The 22,148-nt window shown below is 37.3% G+C and overlaps 1 protein-coding gene across 2 annotated transcripts in view; it reads right to left on the bottom strand.

Annotated features, from left to right (window-relative positions):
• PIAS1 (protein inhibitor of activated STAT 1) overlaps positions 1–21,907 on the bottom strand; it is a 133,007-nt gene extending 111,100 nt beyond the window's left edge. Inside the window, exons 1-2 of one of the 2 annotated variants that reach the window (XM_081290334.1) lie at positions 21,826–21,841; positions 10,224–10,298 (exon numbers count right to left, since the gene is read on the bottom strand). Coding sequence is in view for 1 of the 2 variants with exons in the window: in XM_081290333.1 (XP_081146459.1) it covers positions 21,826–21,849 (24 nt within the window). In the remaining variant the exon portion in view is untranslated. Of the gene's footprint in view, positions 1–10,223; positions 10,299–21,825 lie in introns of both variants that reach the window. The other variant, XM_081290333.1, reaches the window with a different exon arrangement.
• Positions 21,908–22,148: the final 241 nt, after the last annotated feature.

A 22,148-nucleotide genomic window follows, 5' to 3' on the forward strand; every position in this document is an offset into this window, starting at 1 on the left:
ATTTAATACACTGGTTTTCCATACTTTGTGTCTAATTGATGGTCTCTCAATCTGTGGAGAGACCATCACTTCTAATAGTTCTTGACCTTTAAAAAAAAATTAGTTAAAAGCTGTATGAATCAAATTTCCTTTAAACTTCCACCTACTGTCCATTATTCTTAAAATGTGTTACGGTTTTTTTTCCCAAATATACCCCTTGACCATTGTTCTGGGTGTTCTACAGTCCATAGTACTGGGGAATGAATGAAATATTCTAGATATGGTCTGACAAGTCTTGAATACAGTAGTATTTCTATTCCTATCATTATGATCCCTATTATGATGTTTCTAATTTAACCTAATAAAATATTTACATTTTAGATTGTTCTCTCTCTCTCTCTCTCTCTCTCTCTCTCTCTCTCTCTCTATATATATATATATATATATATATATATATATATATAAATTTAGTTTTCGGTGGACACAACATCTTTTATTTTATTTTTATGTGGTGCTGAGGATCGAACCCAGTGCCCCGCGCATGCTAGGCGAGTGAAATACCGTTTGAGCCACATCCCCAGCCCTTAGACTGGTTTTATTTGAAAAAGGGGAGAGTGGGGTGGGTTTGTGGCTCCATGGTAGAGCGTTTACCTCACATGTATGAGGCACTGGGTTCAATTCTCAGCACCACATATAAATAAATGAATAAAATAAAAGTCCATCAACAACTTAAAAAAAAATTTTTTTAAAGAGGGGGGAAAGTATGGTATGTGTTATACTTTTGTTTTAGTGGGGATTGGTAGAGTGCATCCCCATCATCTTGTTGCTTATATTAAGACAGAAGCTAACAAAAATCTTCATTCAACATCTTTCACATGAACTATTACAAAGTCAAAGAACCCCATCCTCTAACACAATTTTCCTGTTGTATTGTTTTGTTTTTGTGGTGCTGAGGAATAGAACCCAAAATCTCCCACGTGTTTGATAAGTACTATACCCACTGAGCTACAAGCTCCAAACCCACTAAGCTACATTCCCAGGCCACAATTTAAAGGCAAAAACTTTTATTTAATGCTGTTAAACTGCATTTTCTTCAGCTTATAATTCTAAACTCTCAAAACTCCTGGAAAAAAAACTATACCTGTCTATTGTGCAACTTATCATACAGTGTATAAATTACTGATTTTCTAGTCTGTGTCTTCTGGTAGACTTGGCATTTTTCAAGGACAATCATATCCAAGTCCCTGATGCTAAAAATAGTTCATGACACCTTATAAGTAAGTGCCCAGGGGATGATGAACTAATTCCTCGATTCTGTCATCTAACACATCCTCAGTTTTGTGTCCTCTACAAAATATAACTATTGCCTCTTAAATATTCACCCACGTTATCTTTAAAACTTGATTTAACAGGGTCAAGACTAGAGAGCCCTGTGGCACATCACAAGAGATTACCCTCTAGTGGCACATCACAGGAGATTACCCTCTAAGTAACAATAAAGTTTAAGGTTACAAGTAAAATTATTCAACTACTTGATATTCAGATGACTATTTCCTAAGTTTAATTATTCAATGAACATTGTCCAGAAAGCTCAAGAAAAATTATTAAAGTAGTATTTCAGTCCCAATTTATAAATTTCAGAGAAAAACTGATTTAAAAAAAGAAATGTTCTCAAAGTTCTGGGGATAATTCCTCATAAACTACACAGAAATGTGTAAAAGAAAAAAAAATGGCTTACAGGAAAAATTTGTTTTGCAATGACAGCTTGCCTGAGTGTATTTTAAAATCCCATCAGAAACCTACTCATGATTGATAACACTCTTCCTTTTCTACATGGAAGGAAACACATCCATTTGATTACTAGTTACAGATAAGAGAAACAATTTCACTACAACAAGCATCCTTTGTCTACATAAAGTAAAATTGCTAACCTACTGTAAAACTTAAATCATTATCTTCAGAACAGATCATTATGATCAATATTTTGGTGGAGGGGGAAACCAGGGAGTTAATCCAGGGGCACTTTACCACAGAGCCACATTCCCAGCCCTTTATTATTTTGAAACAAATTTTTGCCAAGTTGCTTAGGGCCTCACTGAGTTGCTGAGTCTGGCTTTGAACTTGTGATTCTCCTGCCTCAGCCTCCCCAGTGTCTGGGATTACAGGTGTGCACCACTGATCAAAATTATGCAAAATTACTACAGTAGTAAAATAAATTTTAAGAAAACGTTAGACTTAGCTGGGTGTGGTGACACCACCTTAAAATCAGGGACTCAAATTCAAGGCCAGCCTTAGCCTTTATTTTGAAGCCTTGTCTCAAAAAAAAAAAGAATCAACAGGGCTAAAGATTGGTGGAAAAGATGAACATCATTACCCTAAGTACATGTATGAAGTCACCAATGGTGTGAATATACTTTGTATACAATCATAAACATGAAAAATTGTGCTCTATATGTGTAATATGAATTGTAGTGCATTCTGCTGTCATATAACAAATTAGAATAAAAAATTTTTAAAAGGGGCTGAAGATATAGCTCAGTGGCAAAGTTCCCCTGGGTTTAATCCCTAGTACCAAAAAAAAGAAAAAAAAAAAGAAAAGAAAAGTGTTCACATTCTTTTTACAGAAATTCCATTAATGTAGATAAAAACACGTAAGGTAGGGCCAAGGAAAACACGTTACACAGTATTCCCGAAATTTATAGAAGAGAAAGTAGATGGGCTATTCACAAAACTTTGAGGCCAAAACAATTAACAGACTATTCCTTCTAGCATCCATGTTAACATATCCAGAACATCAACCAAAACAAAATAAAACCCAGGCTGTGGTGTTACATGCCTTCAATACCAGCTACAGAAGGACTGTAAATTCAAGGACAACCCTAGCAACTTAATGAGCACCTATCTCAAAATGAAATACTGAAAAGGGTTGTGGATGTAGCTCATAGGTAGAGCACTACTGAATGTAATCTGCCAGTATGAGAGAGAGAGAGAGAGAGAGAGAGAGAGAGAGAGAGAGAGAGAGAAATGCTAAAGAGAAAGGAAGGAGTAATTTTTAAAAATATATAGCACAAATACAGGAAAAATGCTTAACTGAGTACAATTCATAAATTAGCCAAAAAAGAAAAAAAAAACCCTCTAGTTAAGATAAAAAATACTTAATCTTTGTCATTAGAAATGAGTTCATTATAAACAATAAAAAAAAACAATTAAAGAAAATTCATTCCCCCCACCCCTTTCGTGGTACCAGGGATTGAATTTAGGGTCTTGTAAATGACCATGGAGCAATATCCCAGCCTCCCACCTCCACCCCCATCCAGCTTTTTGAATTTGAGTCCTGATCTAGTTTATTTGCCCAAGCTGACCTCAAACTTTCCATCCTCCTGCCTCAGGCTCTGTCTGAAGTAGCTAAAATTACAGGTATGTGCCACCGTGCCTGGGTGAAAACTTATTTTTAATGCCATTTCTTAAACACATAACTAAACAAATTCAAGAGCTAAATACAGCCAATGTTTTTAAAAGTTTGTTTCTTTCATTTCTAAACCTAGAAAGCATAATTTAGTTGGGTATGGAGCCACATTTCTCTAACCTCAGCTAACAAGGAACGAAAGTTTGAGGTCAGCCTGGAACTGTATCAAAACCCTGACCCCCCAAAAAAAACTTGGTGCGAGGGGAGTACTGGGGAATTGAATCCAGGGGTGCTTTACCACTGAGTTACACCCCCAATATTTTTTAAATTTTCTTTTTTTAAATTTTGAAACAGGGTCTAAATTGCTTAAAGCCTCACTAAATTGCTAAAGCAGCCTCAAATTTGTAATCCTCCTGCTTCAGCCTTCCCATTTGCTGGGATTATAGTCAAGTCTGACTCAAAATAAAAAAAAAAATATTTTCAAAACAGGACTGAAGATGTAACTCAGTGATAAAGTGGTTCCCTAGCATATGTGAGGCCCTGGGTTCAATTCCCAGTACTAGGGGGTAGAGGGAAGGAATATTTCCCATCTGAAGACCAACAAATTCTAGCAGAGGAAATGATGCCTACATTAATTAAATATCTATCACTAAATCCTAAGACAAATGATAAAAACAAAAAAAAATATATAGGTATATTGCCTAGTTTGGAAAAATACTGGAAAGCCTTTTAAAATTCTGTTAAGGGCTGGGGTTGTAGCTCAGTGGTAGTGCACTTGCCTGGCACGTGAGGCACTGGGTTCAATCCTCAACATGATTGATCGATCGATCGATCGATATAAAACAAAGGTGTTGTGTCCATCTACAACTAAAAAAAAAATTTAGTTAAATAAAATAAAATTCTGAATAGTGAGGTGCAGTGATGCATACCTATAATCACAGCAACTTGGGAGACTAAGACAGGAGAATTGCAAGATCAAGGCTATCCTTGGCAACTTAATAAGGCAATTTATCAAGACCCTATCTTAAAAAAGGGGCAGGTGAAATATAGTTCAGTGATAAAGCACTCCTGGGTTAAAGCTCTAGTATCAATAAATTTATATTGAGGAAAATATAACTGAAATTACTTTTTGGCTTTTTTCCCCTTTTATTTATGTGGGGGGGGGGTGACCTCCCACTCTACCACTGAGCTATTAGATGCTTCAGCCCAAGGTTATAATTTTTTAAGATATTATTTTGGTTGCAGATAGGTATAATATCTTTATTTATTATTTTTGTAGTACCTAGGATTGAACCCAGTGCCTCACCATATGCTAGGCAAGCACTCTACCACTGAATCATAACCCCAACCCCTTCAAAATATACTTACTTATTATAATACAGTTAGTTACCTAGATGGTATCAAACAGAAATTCCAAAATAAAATTAATAGGCTGGGGCTGGAGCTCAATCGTAGAGCATCTGTGTAACATGTGTAAAGCCCTGGGTTCAATCCCTAACATCACAAAAAAACAAAATTAAAATACAATCTGACTGGGCTTTAAATTTAAGAACTACAATTTAAAGTAACTGATAAACCAGGCACAGTGGCACATACCATGTAATCCCAGCGGCTCAGAAGGCTGAGGCAGGACTTAGCAAGGCCCTAAGCAATTTAGCAAGACCCCATCTCTAACTAAAATATAAAAAGGGCTCAGGATGTGGCTCAGTGATTAAGTACCCCTGAATTCAATCCTTGGTACCATTAAAAAAAAAAAAAAAACTTAAAAGTAACTGATAAGATACTTTAGATCAGCATTTTTCAGGTTCATAGTGATAACAGGTATTCAGAAAAATACAGTTCTGGGACAAGACAAGTTCAGAAAATTTAATATTCTATAATTCTTTACCATGCCTTCCCTTCTCAAATTATATTAACACATTAAAGATTCCAGGAAATCCAGCAGAAAGGTTTTGTTAACCTAATTCTGTACAAATTTACTTTGACATTAGTTTGTAACACTGTCACGAAACTCTTCTTTATTATCATCTTATTTCTTAGTACTTCATAGAAGAATTCTCAAAAAACTAAGAGGGAATCATTTTTTCCAGGAGTTCCATACCATGCCTGTTGTTCTAGCTAAATTTTGAAAGTATCTCCTTCCACTCTCAAGTACCCGTTTAGATGATAAATTAGTCATCTTAGAGAAAATGTGGTGACAAAACATATAAAATATTTGAACTACCATTACTAAATACCAAGTTAGCATGTCCATGTTACTGCACTCGGTTAAAATGTTATATAGATGATGATTTATCTTGATTCCTTTTCTTTCTTAAAAATTCTCCATTAGCAATCTTACAGGTATTTTCAAAATATTCTATAGTACTGAATTCTTATTACCTGAACCAAACAGATAGTGAAAATATGGTAAGTAAGGAATTCATTTTATCCAATAGTAAGGAAAGGAACTCTTTTTTTTTTAAAATAATAACCTTCCATAGTACTTATTTATTTATTTTTATTGGTTGTTCAAAACATTACAAAGCTCATAACATATCATCTTCCATACATTTGATTCAAGTGGGTTATGAACTCCCCTTTTTTACCCCAAATACAAGTTGCAGAATCACATCAGTTACACATCCACATTTTTACATAATACCATATTAATGACTGTTGTATTCTGCTACCTTTCCTATCCCCTACTATCCCCCCTCCCCTTCCCTCTCTACCCCATCTGCTGCTGTTTAATTTTCTCCTTTTCCCCTTTCCCCTCACAAACTCTTATATGTAATTTTGTGTAACAATGAGGGTCTCCTTCCATTTCCATACATTTTCCCTTCTCTCTCCCTTTCTCCCACCCCACTCGTCCCTGTTTAATGTTAATCTTTTCCTCATGCTCTTCTTCCCTGTTCTGATCTTAGTTGCTCTCTTTATATCAAAGAAGACATTTGGCATTTGTTTTTTAAGGATTGGCTAGCTTCACTTAGCATTATCTGCTCTAATGCCATCCATTTCCCTGCAAAATCCATGGTTTTGTCATTTTTTAGTGCTGCGTAATACTCCATTGTGTATAAATGCCACAGTTTTTTAATCCATTCATCTATTGAAGGGCATCTAGGTTGATTCCAAAGTCTAGCTATTGTGAATTGTGCTGCTATGATCATTGATGTGGCAGTATCCCTATAGTATGCTCTTTTAAGGTCCTCAGGGAATAGACCGAGAAGGGCGATAGCTGGGTCAAATGGTGGTTCCATTCCCAGCTTTCCTAGGAATCTCCATACTGCTTTCCATATTGGCCGCACCAATTTGCAGTCCCACCAGCAATGTACAAGTGTACCCTTTTCCCCACATCCTCGCCAGCACTTGTTGTTGTTTGACTTCATAATGGCTGCCAATCTTACTGGAGTGAGATGGTATCTTAGGGTGGTTTTCATTTGCATTTCTCTGACTGCTAGAGATGGTGAGCATTTTTTCATATACTTATTGATTGTATGTCCTCCTCTGAGAAGTGTCTGTTCAGGTCCTTGGCCCATTTGTTGATAGGGTTGTTTGCTTTCTTATTGTCTAATTTTTTGAGTTCTTTGTATATTCTGGATATTAGGGCTCTATCTGAAGTGTGAGGAGTAAAAATTTGTTCCCAGGATGTAGGTTCCCTGTTTACCTCTCTTATTGTTTCTCTTGCTGAGAAAAAACTTTTTAGTTTAAGTAAGTCCCATTTGTTTATTCTTGTATATAACTCTTGGGCTATGGGCGTCCTATTAAGGAATTTGGAGCCCGACCCCACAATATGTAGATCGGAGCCAACTTTTTCTTCTATCAGGTGCAGTCTCTGATTTGATATCTAGCTCCTTGATCCATTTTGAATTGACTTTTGTGCATGGCGAGAGAAAGGGGTTCAGCTTCATTTTGTTGCATATGGATTTCCAGTTTTCCCAGCACCATTTGTTGAAGATGCTATCCTTTCTCCATTGCATGCTTTTAGCGCCTTTATCAAATATAAGAAAGTTGTAATTTTGTGGATTGGTCTCTGTGTCCTCTATTCTGTACCATTGGTCCACCCGCCTGTTTTGGTACCAGTACCATGCTGTTTTTGTTATTATTGCTCTGTGAAAGGAACTCTTGAAAACACTTTTGCAGCACACAGATGTAAAGTTTTTCTTTTCTTTTTTTTTTTTTTAAGTTGTAGGTAGACACAATATCTTTATTTTTGTGTGGTGCTGAGGATCGAACCCAGTGCCTCATGCATGTTAGGCAAGTGCTCTACCATCTGAGCTATAACCCCAGCCCAGATGTAAAGTTTTTAAAAGATCTGATGTTGCTTTGCAGTACTAGGAACTAAACCCAGTGCCTTGGACATGCTGGGTAAGCACTCTTACCATTAAGCTACATGCCCAGCCTTTTAAGTTTTTGAGACAGTTTTTGAGACAATTTGCTAAATTGTCCAGGCTGGCCTCTAATTTGTAATCTTCCTGCCTCAGTCTCCTAAATGCCCAAGTTCACCACACTCAGCTAAAAGGTTTTATTTACTGTTTTTATTTTTTGGAACTGGGGATTAAACCAAAGGGCACTACTGAGCTGTATCCCCAGCCATTTTTATTTTTACATTTTATTTTAAGACAGGGTATCACTAAGTTGCTTAGGACCTTGCTAAATTGCTGAAGCTGGCTGTGAACTTGCATCCTCCTGCCTCAGCCTCCTGAGCCAATGGGTTTACTGGCATGCACCACCATGCCTGGCTAAAAGCTTTCTAAAATTAATTACTGCAGGTTCCATCTATGACCCCCTTCCTCATGCTGGCGATTGAACCCAGGGTGTTGGCACATGCTGGGCAAGCTCTCTACCACTAAACTACATTCCCAGGCACCCCACCTTTTTTTTTTTTTTTTTAAGACAGGCTCTTGCTAAATTCTCTAGGCTGCCCTTGAATTTATGATTGTCCTGCAACAATTACCCCACTAGGTGGGATTATAGGCATGCATCTCTGCACCTGGCTTTCTCAGAATTCATGAGCTCATTTTCACTTAGCCCAGTATTCCTGTGTGACCTCATCCACCTCATAACTTCAAATTTCCATCTCCTTTTGTATGGGGGCAGGGATTAAACACAGGGATGCTATACCATTAAGCTACATCCCCAGCCCTTTATATTTTATTTTTTAAATTTTGAGATAGGGTCTCCCTTAGTCACCGGGGCTAAACTTTCAATTCTCCTACCTCAGCCTCCAGAGTTGCTGGAATTATAGGCATAAGCCACTGTGCTCAGCTCCTATTACCATTTTCATTCATACTACAATGATCTCTTCCCTAGATGTCTGTAAAATGCTCTTTAGGGATTTTTCTGCCCCAACAATGTCCTTTTCAAGTCATATTCATGCTGCTACCATTAAGTTCCAAGTTTTTAATTCTGCAAATATTTTAACAAAATTGACACAAGTGCATTAAAATGGTTGGAAATCATAATCTAGAACTTATATTACATTTAATTAATATTATAATTATGTTATAATTATATTCTTCTTATCCTATAATTGTATATTACACACTATATTTACATTTTTATAGGTGTTCCACATATGGGATAATGGGACAAAATGGATAAAACTTTTCAGTGACTAACTATTGCACTCAGTATAAAGATCGTACTTCCTAACATGGCCTAAGATATACTTCATAATCCAGTCTCAGCCACAGTCATCAATCCCTTAATCAGCTTTCCATCCTCTTGGACTTTCACATACATGCTGTTCTCTCCCTTCTGGCATCCTAACCTTTCTCTAGGTAACTCCAACTCATTCTATTTTCAATTTGTATGTCATCACATTTGGAATACATTCCTTAGGACACCTGTAATATTAGTAAATTGACCCTCCCATGTGGCTTCTCTACCAAACTACATGCTTTATATATATATTGAGACTGTGTCTTGTTAATCAATAAATAATATAACATCTATCTTAATTTATTTTGAACCAGACCGATATTGCAATCCTGCTAAAAATTATACATGTTAAATCCCACAAATAAAATCATTATATAAATGTATCCAATGCCTACTCAATATACTGGCATCCAAACTCACTAACTATAGTGTTCAAACAATAAATTTTCTTAGTTTGGAGGGCTAAATTAAAGTTTGTACTTAATCATGTAAAGAATGAAAAGTTATAAAAACATTATAAATTGTAAAAAATATAGGAATAGGTAAGAAATTGCTTATAATTAAAATTAAATATAAATCTGAGCTGGGCATGGTAGCACAAGCCTGTAAGCCCAGCAACTTGGGAGGCTGAGACAGGAGGCTCACACAAGTTCAAGGCCAGCCTCAGAAACTTAGTGAGGCAACTTAGGGAGACCCTGTCTCAAAATTAGAAATAAAAGTTCAATCCCTAGCACCAAAAATAAATAGCCCATTACTTCTTAACATTTTCATGCTAAGTGAAATAAGCCAGTCCCAAAAAACAAAGGCCAAATGTTGTGATATGTAGATGCTAATACACAATAAAGTGGGAGAGGGGAGAATAGATATTCATTGGATTAGACAAAAGGAATGAAAGGAAAGGAAGGTGATAGAAATAGGAAAGACAGTAGAATGAACTGGACATAACTTTCCTATGTTCATAGATGAACACACAACTAACGAAACTCCACATCATGTACAACCACAAGAATATAATCCTACTGTTATACTCCATGTGTGTATAATATGTCAAAATACACTCTACTGTCATGTATATCTAAAAAAAACGATTTTCAGTGGTACAATGCTATGCCTAGTATGCCTGAGGCTCTGGGTTAGATCCCCAACACCACACACACAAAAAAGACTATTTTCAGCCAGGTGCAGTGACACATACCTGTAATCCAGCAATTTGGGAAGATGAGGCAAGATGATTGCAAGTCCAAAGCCAGCCTTTCAATTTACTGAGACCCTGTCTCAAAACAAAAAATAAAAAGGGCTGGGGATACAGATCAGTTGTAGAGTACAGCAGTCCTGGATTCAATCCCCAGGATCCCCCTCCAAATGAAATCAAATTTAAAAAATTTTAAATCTATTTTCAAAAAATTAGGGAGAAGATTGTTTTATATTTTTGCAAAGCTCTCTCATGTCTAGCTTAATAAAAACAGTCTGATTTTCATATCCATTTCCACAATCTGCTGTATTAAGTTGTTTAATATGAAGAAACCCCAGCCTCAAAGTTCCATAGTTAGGAGCAAAATGTTGTATTTTTATTAAAATACTCTATTTTTATTGATTAATTGGCTGATACTAAGGATTGAACCCAGGGGTACTTTACAACGGAGCTATGTCCCCAGCCCTTTTTAGTTTTATTTTGAGCCAGGGTCTATCTAACTAAGTTACTTAGGACCTTGCTAAATTCCTGAGGCTGGACTTGCAATCCTCCTGCCTCAGCCTCCACAGTCACTGGGATTACAGGCATGTGTCATTGTGCCTGGCTCATTATACTTCTTTAACATAACACATTCATTACTATCACAATGATCTTATCAAAAGTCAAATATTGGAAACTGTCAAGCTCACAATGTCAAAAACAAGTTTTTAAAAATTCTATTTTTACTTGAAAGCTTAAATTGTATCATTAGCAACAAATATTGTCAGATGTTCTCCCCTGTCATTACAGTCCCTTGTAATGACAGGACTTTTTTTTTTTTTAATTTTTTTTTGGGAAAATGTATGCCAAATCCAAGTCTATATAACTATACTTTGCCAGCAATTATTTCAAGTAAAAATGTATTCCATTAAAAAAGCAGCTAGTTTAGCTTGCAATTCAAACAACTGCACAAGTCTTTTCCCTGAGCAAACCATCAGATTTGGTATTCAATAAAAATGCTTTACAGGGTACTTCTGATGTCATCATATAGAAAACAATTTAAAACTTACTCAAGAATTCAGATACAACAAAATCAATGTTTCATTGCCTCATCAAGGACATTAAATGTAAAAGGCATTTATTTTTTAATTCCAAGTATCTGCTAATAGAGAACACAACTATTAGAACAATTCAGTACCCCTGCCTTACTTCATGCTAAGTAACCAGAAGTTTTGCCCACCATTGATTTTGCAAATGTCAATATAGCAAATAATGCCTTACTATTAGTATTAAAATAGTTTTGACCTCAAGGACCCCCAGAGTCTGGTGAACCACTAGAGATTTGAGAAACAAACCTTGAGATACCACTCTAACAACTGATACATTACTTATATCACCTTTTAAAAGACAATTTTTAGTAAATATTCCATTACAAATGCTTCAATAAATATCCATACCTATGTGGTAATATACTTCAAACCACCAACAGCTTAGTACCTCATACATAACAGGCACTCAAAAATATAAATGACATAATTGTGACAGAAACTTCTTAATAATCAATTATCAAATACATACTCTAAGCCATGTTCTGAGCTAGGCACCTTTCTTTGGGTAACTTATAAAAGCTTATACACCAGAATGATAATTTTAAAATATGAGGGAAAGGTTTACCCCACATTTACACTTATTGTATCAATGAAGAGAAAAATTATAAATATCTCAAAAATGAAAAATTACTCTTCAAAGGGATACTTTGAATTTTTTTAAAAAAGGAAAATAGTGAATACATACATACTCTGAAATTTTCCTCATCTTTAAGGTTAGACCTGCATGTCTTATTTTTAAGAAAAGGCTTTAAAATTCACTATAAAGCACAAGGTAGCATGTTAAATTCTGTTTTAAGCTCTACCCCATGAAACTAAAAACAGGCTTGCTCACATTCAGAAACCCAAACTGCTTTGGTGGTGCACTTCAGAATCCCATAAAGAACCTACAATTCCATTTCTCCTCAAGCCAAACAATCCTTATCTCTTATGTTTTTCATATATATTTTTAAGTGAATCTCCAACATTAATACTGTACAGGTTACATTAAATGTGGTAGAGAGGGGTTATAGCTCAGTGGTAAAGCACATGCTTAGTATAGATAATGCCTTGGGTTTAATTCCCAGCATCAAAAAAATAAAAAATAAAAATCAAGGGCTGGGATGTAGCTCAGTGGGGGCTTGCACAGGGCCCCTGGGATCAATCCCCAGTACTGGAGGGGAAAAAAAATTGTTTTTGTTTTTTTTAAATCAGTATAGCAGCCCAGCACAGTTGTACTCCCCTGTAATCCTAGCTGCTGGGGAGGCTAAGGCAGGAGGATCAAGAGTTCAAAGCCACCTTCAGCAATTTAGCAAGGCCCTAAGCAACATAGCTTTTTAATTTAGACCTTGTCTCTAAATAAAAAATATAAAAAGGGCTGCAGATGTGACTCAGGGTTAAGTGCCCCTGGTTCAATCCCTGGAACCAAAAAAACAAACAAAAAAATCAGTATAGAAAAACCATTAAATGAGTTCTTAAAAAACTTTTTTTTTTTTTTGCATACTGCTGGACATTGAGACCAGAGCCTCCCACATGATAGGCAAGTGCTCCACCGATGAGCTACAACCCTACTCTATCAAGAACTGTCAATCATATATATTGACATTTCAATAAATAAATCTGTATAACCATACATATAAAATATTCTGCAGTGTTAAAAAGAATAAAACCAGCTGGGCACAGTGACAAACACCTGTAATCCCAGCGACTCAAGGTCGAGGCAGGAGGATTGCAAGTTCAAAGCCAACCTCAGCAATTTAGCAAGGCCCTAAGCAACTCAGTGAGACCCTGTCTCTAAATAAAATCAAAAAAGGGCTGGGGATGTGACTCAGCGGCCAAGTACCCCTGAGTTTAATCCCCAGTACCCAGGAAAAAAAATAAAATAAAACCATCTCATTTTTTGGACATGTCATGGAAAGATCTTCAACATTCACTATTGAGTAAAAAAAGTAAACTGTAGGAATAAATTGTATAGTATGATCCCATTTATGTTTTTAGAAGATATTTATGTGGCATGTACAAATAAGAGTTCCTTCAATGATCCCAGTTTTATTCTGATGTTATACAATAAATTACAGATATTATAAAAATATACACATTTAAATGCCCATGCAGAGGAAAAAAATAGAAGGCCAAACACAAAAGGCCACACATTATATGATTTCATTTGTAGAAAAATATAAAAGCAGAAAAATCTATTGAGACAAAACAACAGCTTAGCAGATGCCTAGGGTTGGGGGTGAAGGAAGATGGGGAAACAGAAGAAACAGCAGAAAACTGTGAGCTTACTTTTTTTGGGGGGAGAAGGGGGAGTGAATCCAGGACCGCTTAACCACTGAGAACATCTCCAGCCTTTTTTTTTATTTTATTTAGAGACGGGGTCTTGCTGAGTTGCTTAAGGTCTCTCTAAGTTGCTGAAGCTGGCTTTGAACTCACAATCCTCCTGCCTTACTTTTTGAGATGAGAAAAAAGTCTGAAATTGATGATGATAATGGCTATACAACTTTGTGAATATATCAAAACTCATTTAAGTGTACACTTTTAAATGTGAACTGTATAGCAACAAGAATATACCCCAATAAAGCTGTTTATTATGCTTCCCCATCCACTTAAAAAGGAATAGACAAATACATACCAATGTGGTTGCCTCTAAGGGGAATGAAGATGATAAAGTCTTTCAAATTTTACTCTATTTACTGCTATACCATTACAATGAGAAATATATTCATTTATTATCTACAAAACATAAAGGAATGTAAAAGGTAAATCTAAAATATCCTTCAAAAGTCCTTCATAAACTATCCTGAATTTAATGTTATTCAAATTAACTAAGAAACAGTCTGAAAAAAGAGTGAATATATGACTCTAAGAATATTTCACATAGATACAAGCATTAGCCCCATTTCTGACAAATAAATCTTAAACATAATTTATTTATTTGATATTAGACACCTACTATGTCCAGAGGGTAGAGATGGAAAAGAATAGATTGGTGTCAAACCATAACACTATAGCCAACAGAAAGAAAAAAAGTTTTAAGTTAAGGACTTCTGCTACACAGCTAAGGAGACGATATACACAAAGTGGACTGGGGTCAGACAGTAGAAAATCTTGAATACCAGGCTGAGAACTAAGACTGTCCTTTTTTTTTTTTTTTTTTTTATGGAAATCCACTGAAAGTTTTTACAGACAGGCATGACAGACAAAAGAAGGGTGAAACTAACATAGCAAACAAAGGGCAGAAACTGAAAGCAGAGAATAGCAGGAAAGGTAAGGAAGTGATGAAGTTTTCAAAATAGGAACACTTGCAAACAGTACTGTGAGATTACTGGTGTTTCAATTACTAATTCATATTCAAAAGGGTTGTTTTGTTTGCTTCATCTAAGGAAGAACAGAAAAGGAAAAAAGATAGTTTATTCATTTTGATGAATTTCAGAAATTCATGATAAAGAATAAAGAAGGCTTGCCAGAAAATTCAGAGGGCAAGTTTCTAGGCCATTATCTTTTGTGACACCACTGAAACCTAGAGGGAATCAGGAAAAAAAAAAAAAAAAAGAGCAGAGGGAATCAAAACCAACAGGAGTTCCTCAATTTTTTTCTTTTTTCATACTAGGAATTGAACCCAAGGGCACTTACCCACTGAGCCACATCCCTAGCCCTTTCTATATTTTATTAGACAGGGTCTCATTAAGTTGGTTAGGACCTCAATAAACTGCTGAGGTTGGATTTTAACTCAGGATCCTCCTGCCTCAGCCTCCCTAGCCGCTGGGATTATAGGGCTGGAAATATAGGCATGCACCACAAGAATAGCAAAAGGTACAACGGTAATTAAAACAACAGATACTCCTTGACTTACAGTGGAGTTACCTCCTGATAAACCTAACATAAGGTGAAAATGTCTATTTTTTTTTTAGGGGGAGGGGTATCAGGGATTGAAACAAGAAGCACTTAATTAACCACTGAACCACATCCACAGCCCTTTTTTATTTAGTTTTATTTTGAGATAGGATCTCCTTAAATCGAGGTGGAAATATCTTAAATCAAAACTACATTTATTATACCTAACTTACCAAACATCATAGTTTGGCAACACAGTATACTCTAGGATATTGGATTCACTCTTACCACTTATACAGGTAACTGACTAGGAGCTGTGGTTTGTTGCCTCTCCCCATATCACATACTGTTAGCCCAGAAAAAGATCAAAATTCAAAATATGAAGCATAGTTTCTATTAGCTGTGTATCACTTTCCCACCATCTGGAAGTCAAAAAATTGTATATTGGGTAAAAAAAACTATATATTGTTCTGAATTAATGGTAAAATACAACTAAGTACTTTAAAACTTCTCTACTGAAGTTTTTTTTTTTTTAATCCTAATGGTAAAATTGGCTAAATAAATGCAGATTTAACTGAATACCAAATTCTGACAATTTGAATTTAGAGAATGGTCATTTTCACATCCTTAATTTCATCAACCGATCCTTCCACAATACTATTTTCATTGCCTATATAACCTTTCTATAACATCTCCTCAAAACAATGTTACCTACCAATTTAATACCATGACAACACTGCTATGAGATTAAAAAAATATGAGTAGAGCAAAATCTCATTGCCACTTTCTCTAATGTTCAGTAGTTTTTAAATGCCAGTTAAAAACTGATAAGCATCTAAACAAGGCACCAAAACTTGCCATATTTGATTATTGTTATTATTTCCAAAAACATACTTGAAATATAATTATACACATTATTTTATGATCTATTTCATATTTTATCAAATGTTCTGATTCAGAAGAAATGTTTGCTAACATTTTGTAAAATCTCTCTGCCAACTTTTAATCTTATCTGATATACTATAGAAAAGAATAAATCAGGCATGATGGCACACACCTGTAAGTCTGAGCGACTAGGGAGGCTAAGGAAGGAGGATTCAAAGTTCCAGGCCAGCCTGAGCAACACAGTGAAACCCTACCTCAAAATAAAAAATAAAAAGCACTGGGAATGTAACTCAGTGGTAAAGCACCCCTGGTTCAATCTCCAATACAAAAAAAATAAATAAATAAGAAGAAAAAAAGAATAAAGGTAAAACAATTAATGAACTAAGAATTATTACTTTACTTCACTTACAACACTTGAATCAGAAAACCATTTGTATTGCTCTCCAAAAGCACAAAAAAGTCTGCATATAAATATAAAACATTTGCAAAGTTTTGTACAAGGCCATTTGTCAAGACATTGTTCAAAATAGCAAAAAAAGGTTTGGGGGTGTAGCTCAGTGGTACAGCATGTGCTTAATATGTAAGATGCCCTCGAGTTCATTTTTTAGTATTCCTCCCAAAATAGCAAAAATATATAAATAATCTGTCTCATGATAGAGACTAATTGAGTATAATATAATGTACCTTTCAAATGATTATACAGACTCATACTTACTAACCTGGAAAGGCAGCCATGAAAATAACAGATTACAAATAAAAAATACTGTGATCTCTTTCTGTGATGAATATATATATATACTTACAGTCATAGAAAGTGTAAATGAATAGATACCCAGATGTTAACCATAATATTTCTGAGTGCTGAAATTACAGGTGTTATTTTTCTGCTTGCTTTTCAGTATTCTCTGAAATTTTCCCCAGCAAAACAGTATTTGCAAAAATTAACACGCTGGACTGGGGTTTGTACCTCAGTGGTAGAGGTAGATATTTCTTCCCAGTTCCCACTACAACCATGAGCCTAGCTCGTGAGAGGCACTGGGTTCAATCCTTAGCACCACATAAAAATAAATAAATAAAGGTATTATGGCATTCTGCAATAAATTTTTTGAAAATACATATGGGCTGGGGTTATATCTCATCAGTAGAGCGCTCGCCTAGCACGTGTGAGGCTGTGGGTTCAATCCTCAACACTACATAAAATAATAAAGTATTGTGTCCTCTTACAGCTAAAAAATAAATATTAAAAAAAATTAACACATGGCCTGGGGATGTGGCTCAATGGTAACGCACTCGCCTGGCATGCCCGGGGCGCTGGGTTTGATCCTCAGCACCACATAAAAATAAAAAATAAAGATGTTGTGTCCACCGAAAACTAAAAAATAAATATTAAAAAAATTAATACATATGATTTCAATTAACAAACTCCAAACTTTGCAAGAAAGCTGCCAAAGCCTAAGGAATAGCCAAAAATACTGTGACATAAGAGCAAAAGAGAAAACATTAACAATACCATAACTAGAATTCTTTATGAACTAGGCATTCTAGAGGACTCCAGGACAGTCTTGCCACCTTTAAGGAGGCCTACAAAAGAGTTCTGAAACTACAAAACCTAGGTTCAAATCTCTGTCACTTTTATCTGTATGACCTTGCATTAGTCACTTACCCTTTTTAGACCCACTTTATCTATAAAAAGAAGTTATTACTTGCCTTTCCTATCTAAAAGAACTGTTGGAAAGATCAGAGATAATGTGACACATTATGAACTAAAAAGTACCATTTAAGTAAGATATTATTCAAACATTAAAAAAAAAAAAGATGCTTAATGTCAGAGCCAAAAACTTCAGAAAACACAACAATCAATTTCATGAAGTAATAAACCAGGGTTTTTTTGTTGCTGTTGTTTTTAAAGGCTACATCTCATCATAAACATTCAGTTTTTCTAAGACTTAGATATTTCTTCCCAGTTCCCACTACAACTATGAGCCATTTATTTTCTTATCCCTAGTTACCAGCAAGAAAGAGTACAAACTACACTGAACTCAAAAGCCTCAGCAAGAAGGCTGGAGCAGCATGTTGATGGAGTTCACCAGGAGAAACCCAAGGTTAATCAGCTATGGACTCGACACTAAGCACCACTACAATCAACAGGGATTACAAGACACTCTTTGAAGAGAAAGACAATGCAATCACCCAGGAGAAAACCATAGAGGAAAAGAAAGCAGTATTTCAAACAATTACATGAAATACTTAAAAACTAAAGTGCTTTATAAACTGTTTTTAAATACTGTTCACAAAATTAGCGACATAAAACAAAAGCCATCTAAATGTGGCACTTGTCAAAAGCAAGTTATGGAGATTAAAATGAAATCTATGAATAAATTGTCTGATCTACTTGCCTCTATTTGAAATAAAAGCAGACAAATTACACCACAAAGATCAAAACTAAGTGGTTATTTCTTGAAAACAAAGAGGCAAAACATGACAACAGAATCTAATTACATGCTTATAAAGTATATACTTTTAAAAGTATGGTTTTTCTTCCCATTGAATTTCATTATTTACTCCATTAAAATGATGATTAACATCTTCCCTCCTACAGTTCCTGTGTTAAAATAGCAGTAAAACTTGGTTTAAGTTTTAATTCAGAAAACAGTTGTTAAAAAAAAAAAAGTACTTTTAAGAGGAGCTACAAGAAGCTGTCAGATTATTAACTATCAACATCACCTGGCTATCACACCCTCCCACTTTTAAGTTGGTAAAGACAATAAAATATTCACTCTCTGTATTCTCACAAAAGTCTTTTATGGGTAGATCCTTAATGAAAAATTAAACTTTTCATAAACAAATGTGCACAGAGTACTCATTTTGATATGTATGACTCACAATATAATTTTTATTGGCAGTACCTTGAAGTCTTGCAGCTTGCACTATTCCTACAGGGGATACAGATCTGTTTTTCCCATCTAGATCTTTGAACAGATTCCTTATAGATTTAAAAGGATTCACTAAAAGGACCATGTGGAAAATAATTATAAACACAATCCACAGCAAAATTAAATGAGGACTGTGAACTAGGATAACAAAAAAGTCACTATATTTATCAAAAGCCTCTCAGTTGAAAGTACTGTATTTCCATTTAGATTTTTTCTAATCTAGGTTTTTTTTCTTTTTTTTTTTTAGTTATAGATGGACAACAATACCTTTGTTTATGTGGTGCTGGGGATCGAACCCAGTGCCTCATACATGCTAGGCAAGTGCTCTACCACTGAGCCACAACCCACGCCCTGTTTTTCTTAATTCTTACTTTAAATTTTTTCTACCTTTTTAGGGTGTATGTTATTTACCTCCAAAAATCACAAACAAAAAACCCTGCAAATATATTTCCAAAAGGAGTATCTTCCAAACTTGACTACACAAAGAATTATATGTGCACATTCTTAAATAACTATAGTTGGCTCCTGAGATTACCTCCCCCACTCCCAAAAAAAGAACGGTAAATTTAACCACAATGAAGTATTAGCAAAATTTTTAACACAGCTATCACCAGTTAAGTAATTCATCACAGCTCCTCAAGGTCTCAGTCACACACAATGACATACAAACATGTCAAAACAGTTATTATAATTTAAAAAATTATAAAACAGGAACATAAAAGTTGAAAACTCCTCTGGAAAAACTCAAGATTTTGGAGACAGCAAAAAAAAGGACACCAATTTTAGATAAATAACATTTCCCCAAGTGTTTAGTGTTCATCTGATATGGACTCATTTTTGTAAAGAGAAAACTTTACCTAACAAGACTCACACCAGGGATCTCATCTATCCTCAAAGGCACTGTCTTAAAATGAGAAAGAACAAAGAAGTAAATCTCCCAGCATGTGCCTTCCATACTAGTTTCTTCGGACATCATCAAGAGTCACAATATAGCACCCACAAGCTTTTCAGTTTTACTCTATGGTCTATGTATAATAGAACTGATAAGCTATTTCAAAAGGACTGCAAACAAAATAAATATTAGAAGGCAAGGATCACAGCAACATAGTGACTATTTTGGGAAACTATAGAAAAAGTACACAACTTTAAGATATGCGTTTTCATTTCAAGGGTTAATTATCTCCAAATAGTCAAATTCCTGAGGCTTTATCCTTTCAAGTCAAACTGAAAGGAAAAAGAAATCATCCATTCCAGTTCTTCTCTGCCTTAAATGTGTAATCAGAAGTAAATTTTAAAAGAATGGCACTCAAAGCCAATATACAAATATACAAATCTCGCAATGTTAATGCTCCCAAGTTATTAGGGAAAACGATCTTTCAATGAGGCTTTTCCACAGAAAAACTCTCCAGAAACGAACCAGGTGTTTGGTGTTTTACAAGTTGTTTCATCACAATGGAGAAAAAATAAGTGATTTTTATTAACTATAAAAAGAATTTACAAATATCCCCAAGGATTTACAATCGTATATCCCAATCTCCACTCTGACCGAGATGTCAATTCTCTGCTCGGTTCACACACAGGAAGCCACAGAGAAGGGAATATCGCGTTCAGAGCCTCGAAATAATACGCGTTAGTTAAGAACTGCTTGCTACTAAACCAAAATTATTCAAGCGGAGCCCCATTTGTCACAATCCAATCATAAGGGTTCCACCCCCTCCCCCAACTGCTTGTGTAGTGGTATATCTGCTTCGGTAAAGAAGCCATCATCAGGTAAAGATTGGGGTGGGAGAAAAAGCGGGGGAAAGGGGGCACCCTTTCATCTAATTTCGCGAGGCGTGAGTAATTGGTACAGTTGAGAGGAACGGAGGAACGTTCTATTTATTGGGGGTTGAAGTAGGATGGGGGGGGGGAGAATTTCGTTCAAATCAACATGGCCAGCAAGATGTCCCTACAAACAAAAGGCAACGGGGGGATATAAACACGAACCATTCACCTCCATCAGCTATAGCATCGCCATCATGGTGTGTGCAGAGACCCCCAAAGACTCCTCTCACCCTCCACGCCAGTCAAAGCAAGAGAAGGGAGAGAGGAGCTGCATCCCACCACCCACTACTCCTTCCAAATACACACTCATCGAGGGGGTTTCTCCCCACTCCCCGGTGGTCCGGAATCAAAGAGAAAGAGTAACGTCCCACCCAGGCAGACTCCCCCGCCACCCCTCAGCCGAACCCCAACGCCGGCCCGAGGTTCGCTAAACTTTACCGGAGCTTCTCCCCCACCTCCCCACCCCGTGGCCCCAGGACCGCGCTTCCCACTAGCGGGGCAACCCTGCGCCTCCTGACAGGCGGGCAGCCGGGAGAGGCAAGTCCGGGGCGGGGGCGCCAGGGAATCCACGGAGGGGCGGGGCGGCCGGAGCCAAGTTCCCGGGGGTCTAAGAAGAGCGCCTGACAGGAGCCCGGGACTGCAAAGGAGGAAGAGGAAGCGGCGGCGGGGAGCTTTCCCAATCCCCCCCTACGAGAACACCCTGCCCCCAGCCCCCCATGGGGGGCGGGGAGGCGGACTGCAAGGTGAGGAGCCCCAGCCGCGGAGACAGTCGCAGCCCCTACCTCCCGACCCGCTCTCTCTTCCCCCGCCACCCCCGCCAGAGGCGCCCACAACAATAACACGCCGGGGACGACCCGTCAGCGCCCCCGAGGCACCCGGGGCCCGCGGCCCGCCGCAGCCAGGCCCCCTCTGCTGGGGCCGGGCGAGCCTCTCCTCCCTACAACTCCAGACCCTGGTGGAGCCAGGCCCGAGCGGCCCCCCAGGGTCGGACCCATCCCCCCCAGCACCAGCGGCGCCGTCTCCGCGGCCGAATATTAGAAGTGAATTCGAGCTGCGCTTTACCTTTAGTTCCGCACTGTCCGCCATCTTGCGTCTGTCAGCGCAAGCGCAGTGAGCCTCGCCGGGGGCCGCCGCTAGACCCTCCCCTCTGGCCGGCCTGGCCCCGCCCCGACCCGCCCCTCTGCCTCCCCGGCCCGCCCCCGGCCTCCGCCCCGCGCCGGGCGCTCGGAGCCCCGCCCCAGGCACGTACCGCAGCGAGACAAGCACGTACCATTTAAATAATGGCGCCAAGCGGCGAGGTTTGACAGTTACTCTCCCCTCGGCCTCCCCGCCCCCATTCTCGCTCTGCAGGGGCCTCCAGGGAAGGGACCGAGCTAGAGGGACGC

Source organism: Spermophilus citellus, assembly GCF_964194105.1.
Source record: "Spermophilus citellus genome assembly, chromosome: 4".
Taxonomy (NCBI): Eukaryota; Metazoa; Chordata; class Mammalia; order Rodentia; family Sciuridae; genus Spermophilus; species Spermophilus citellus.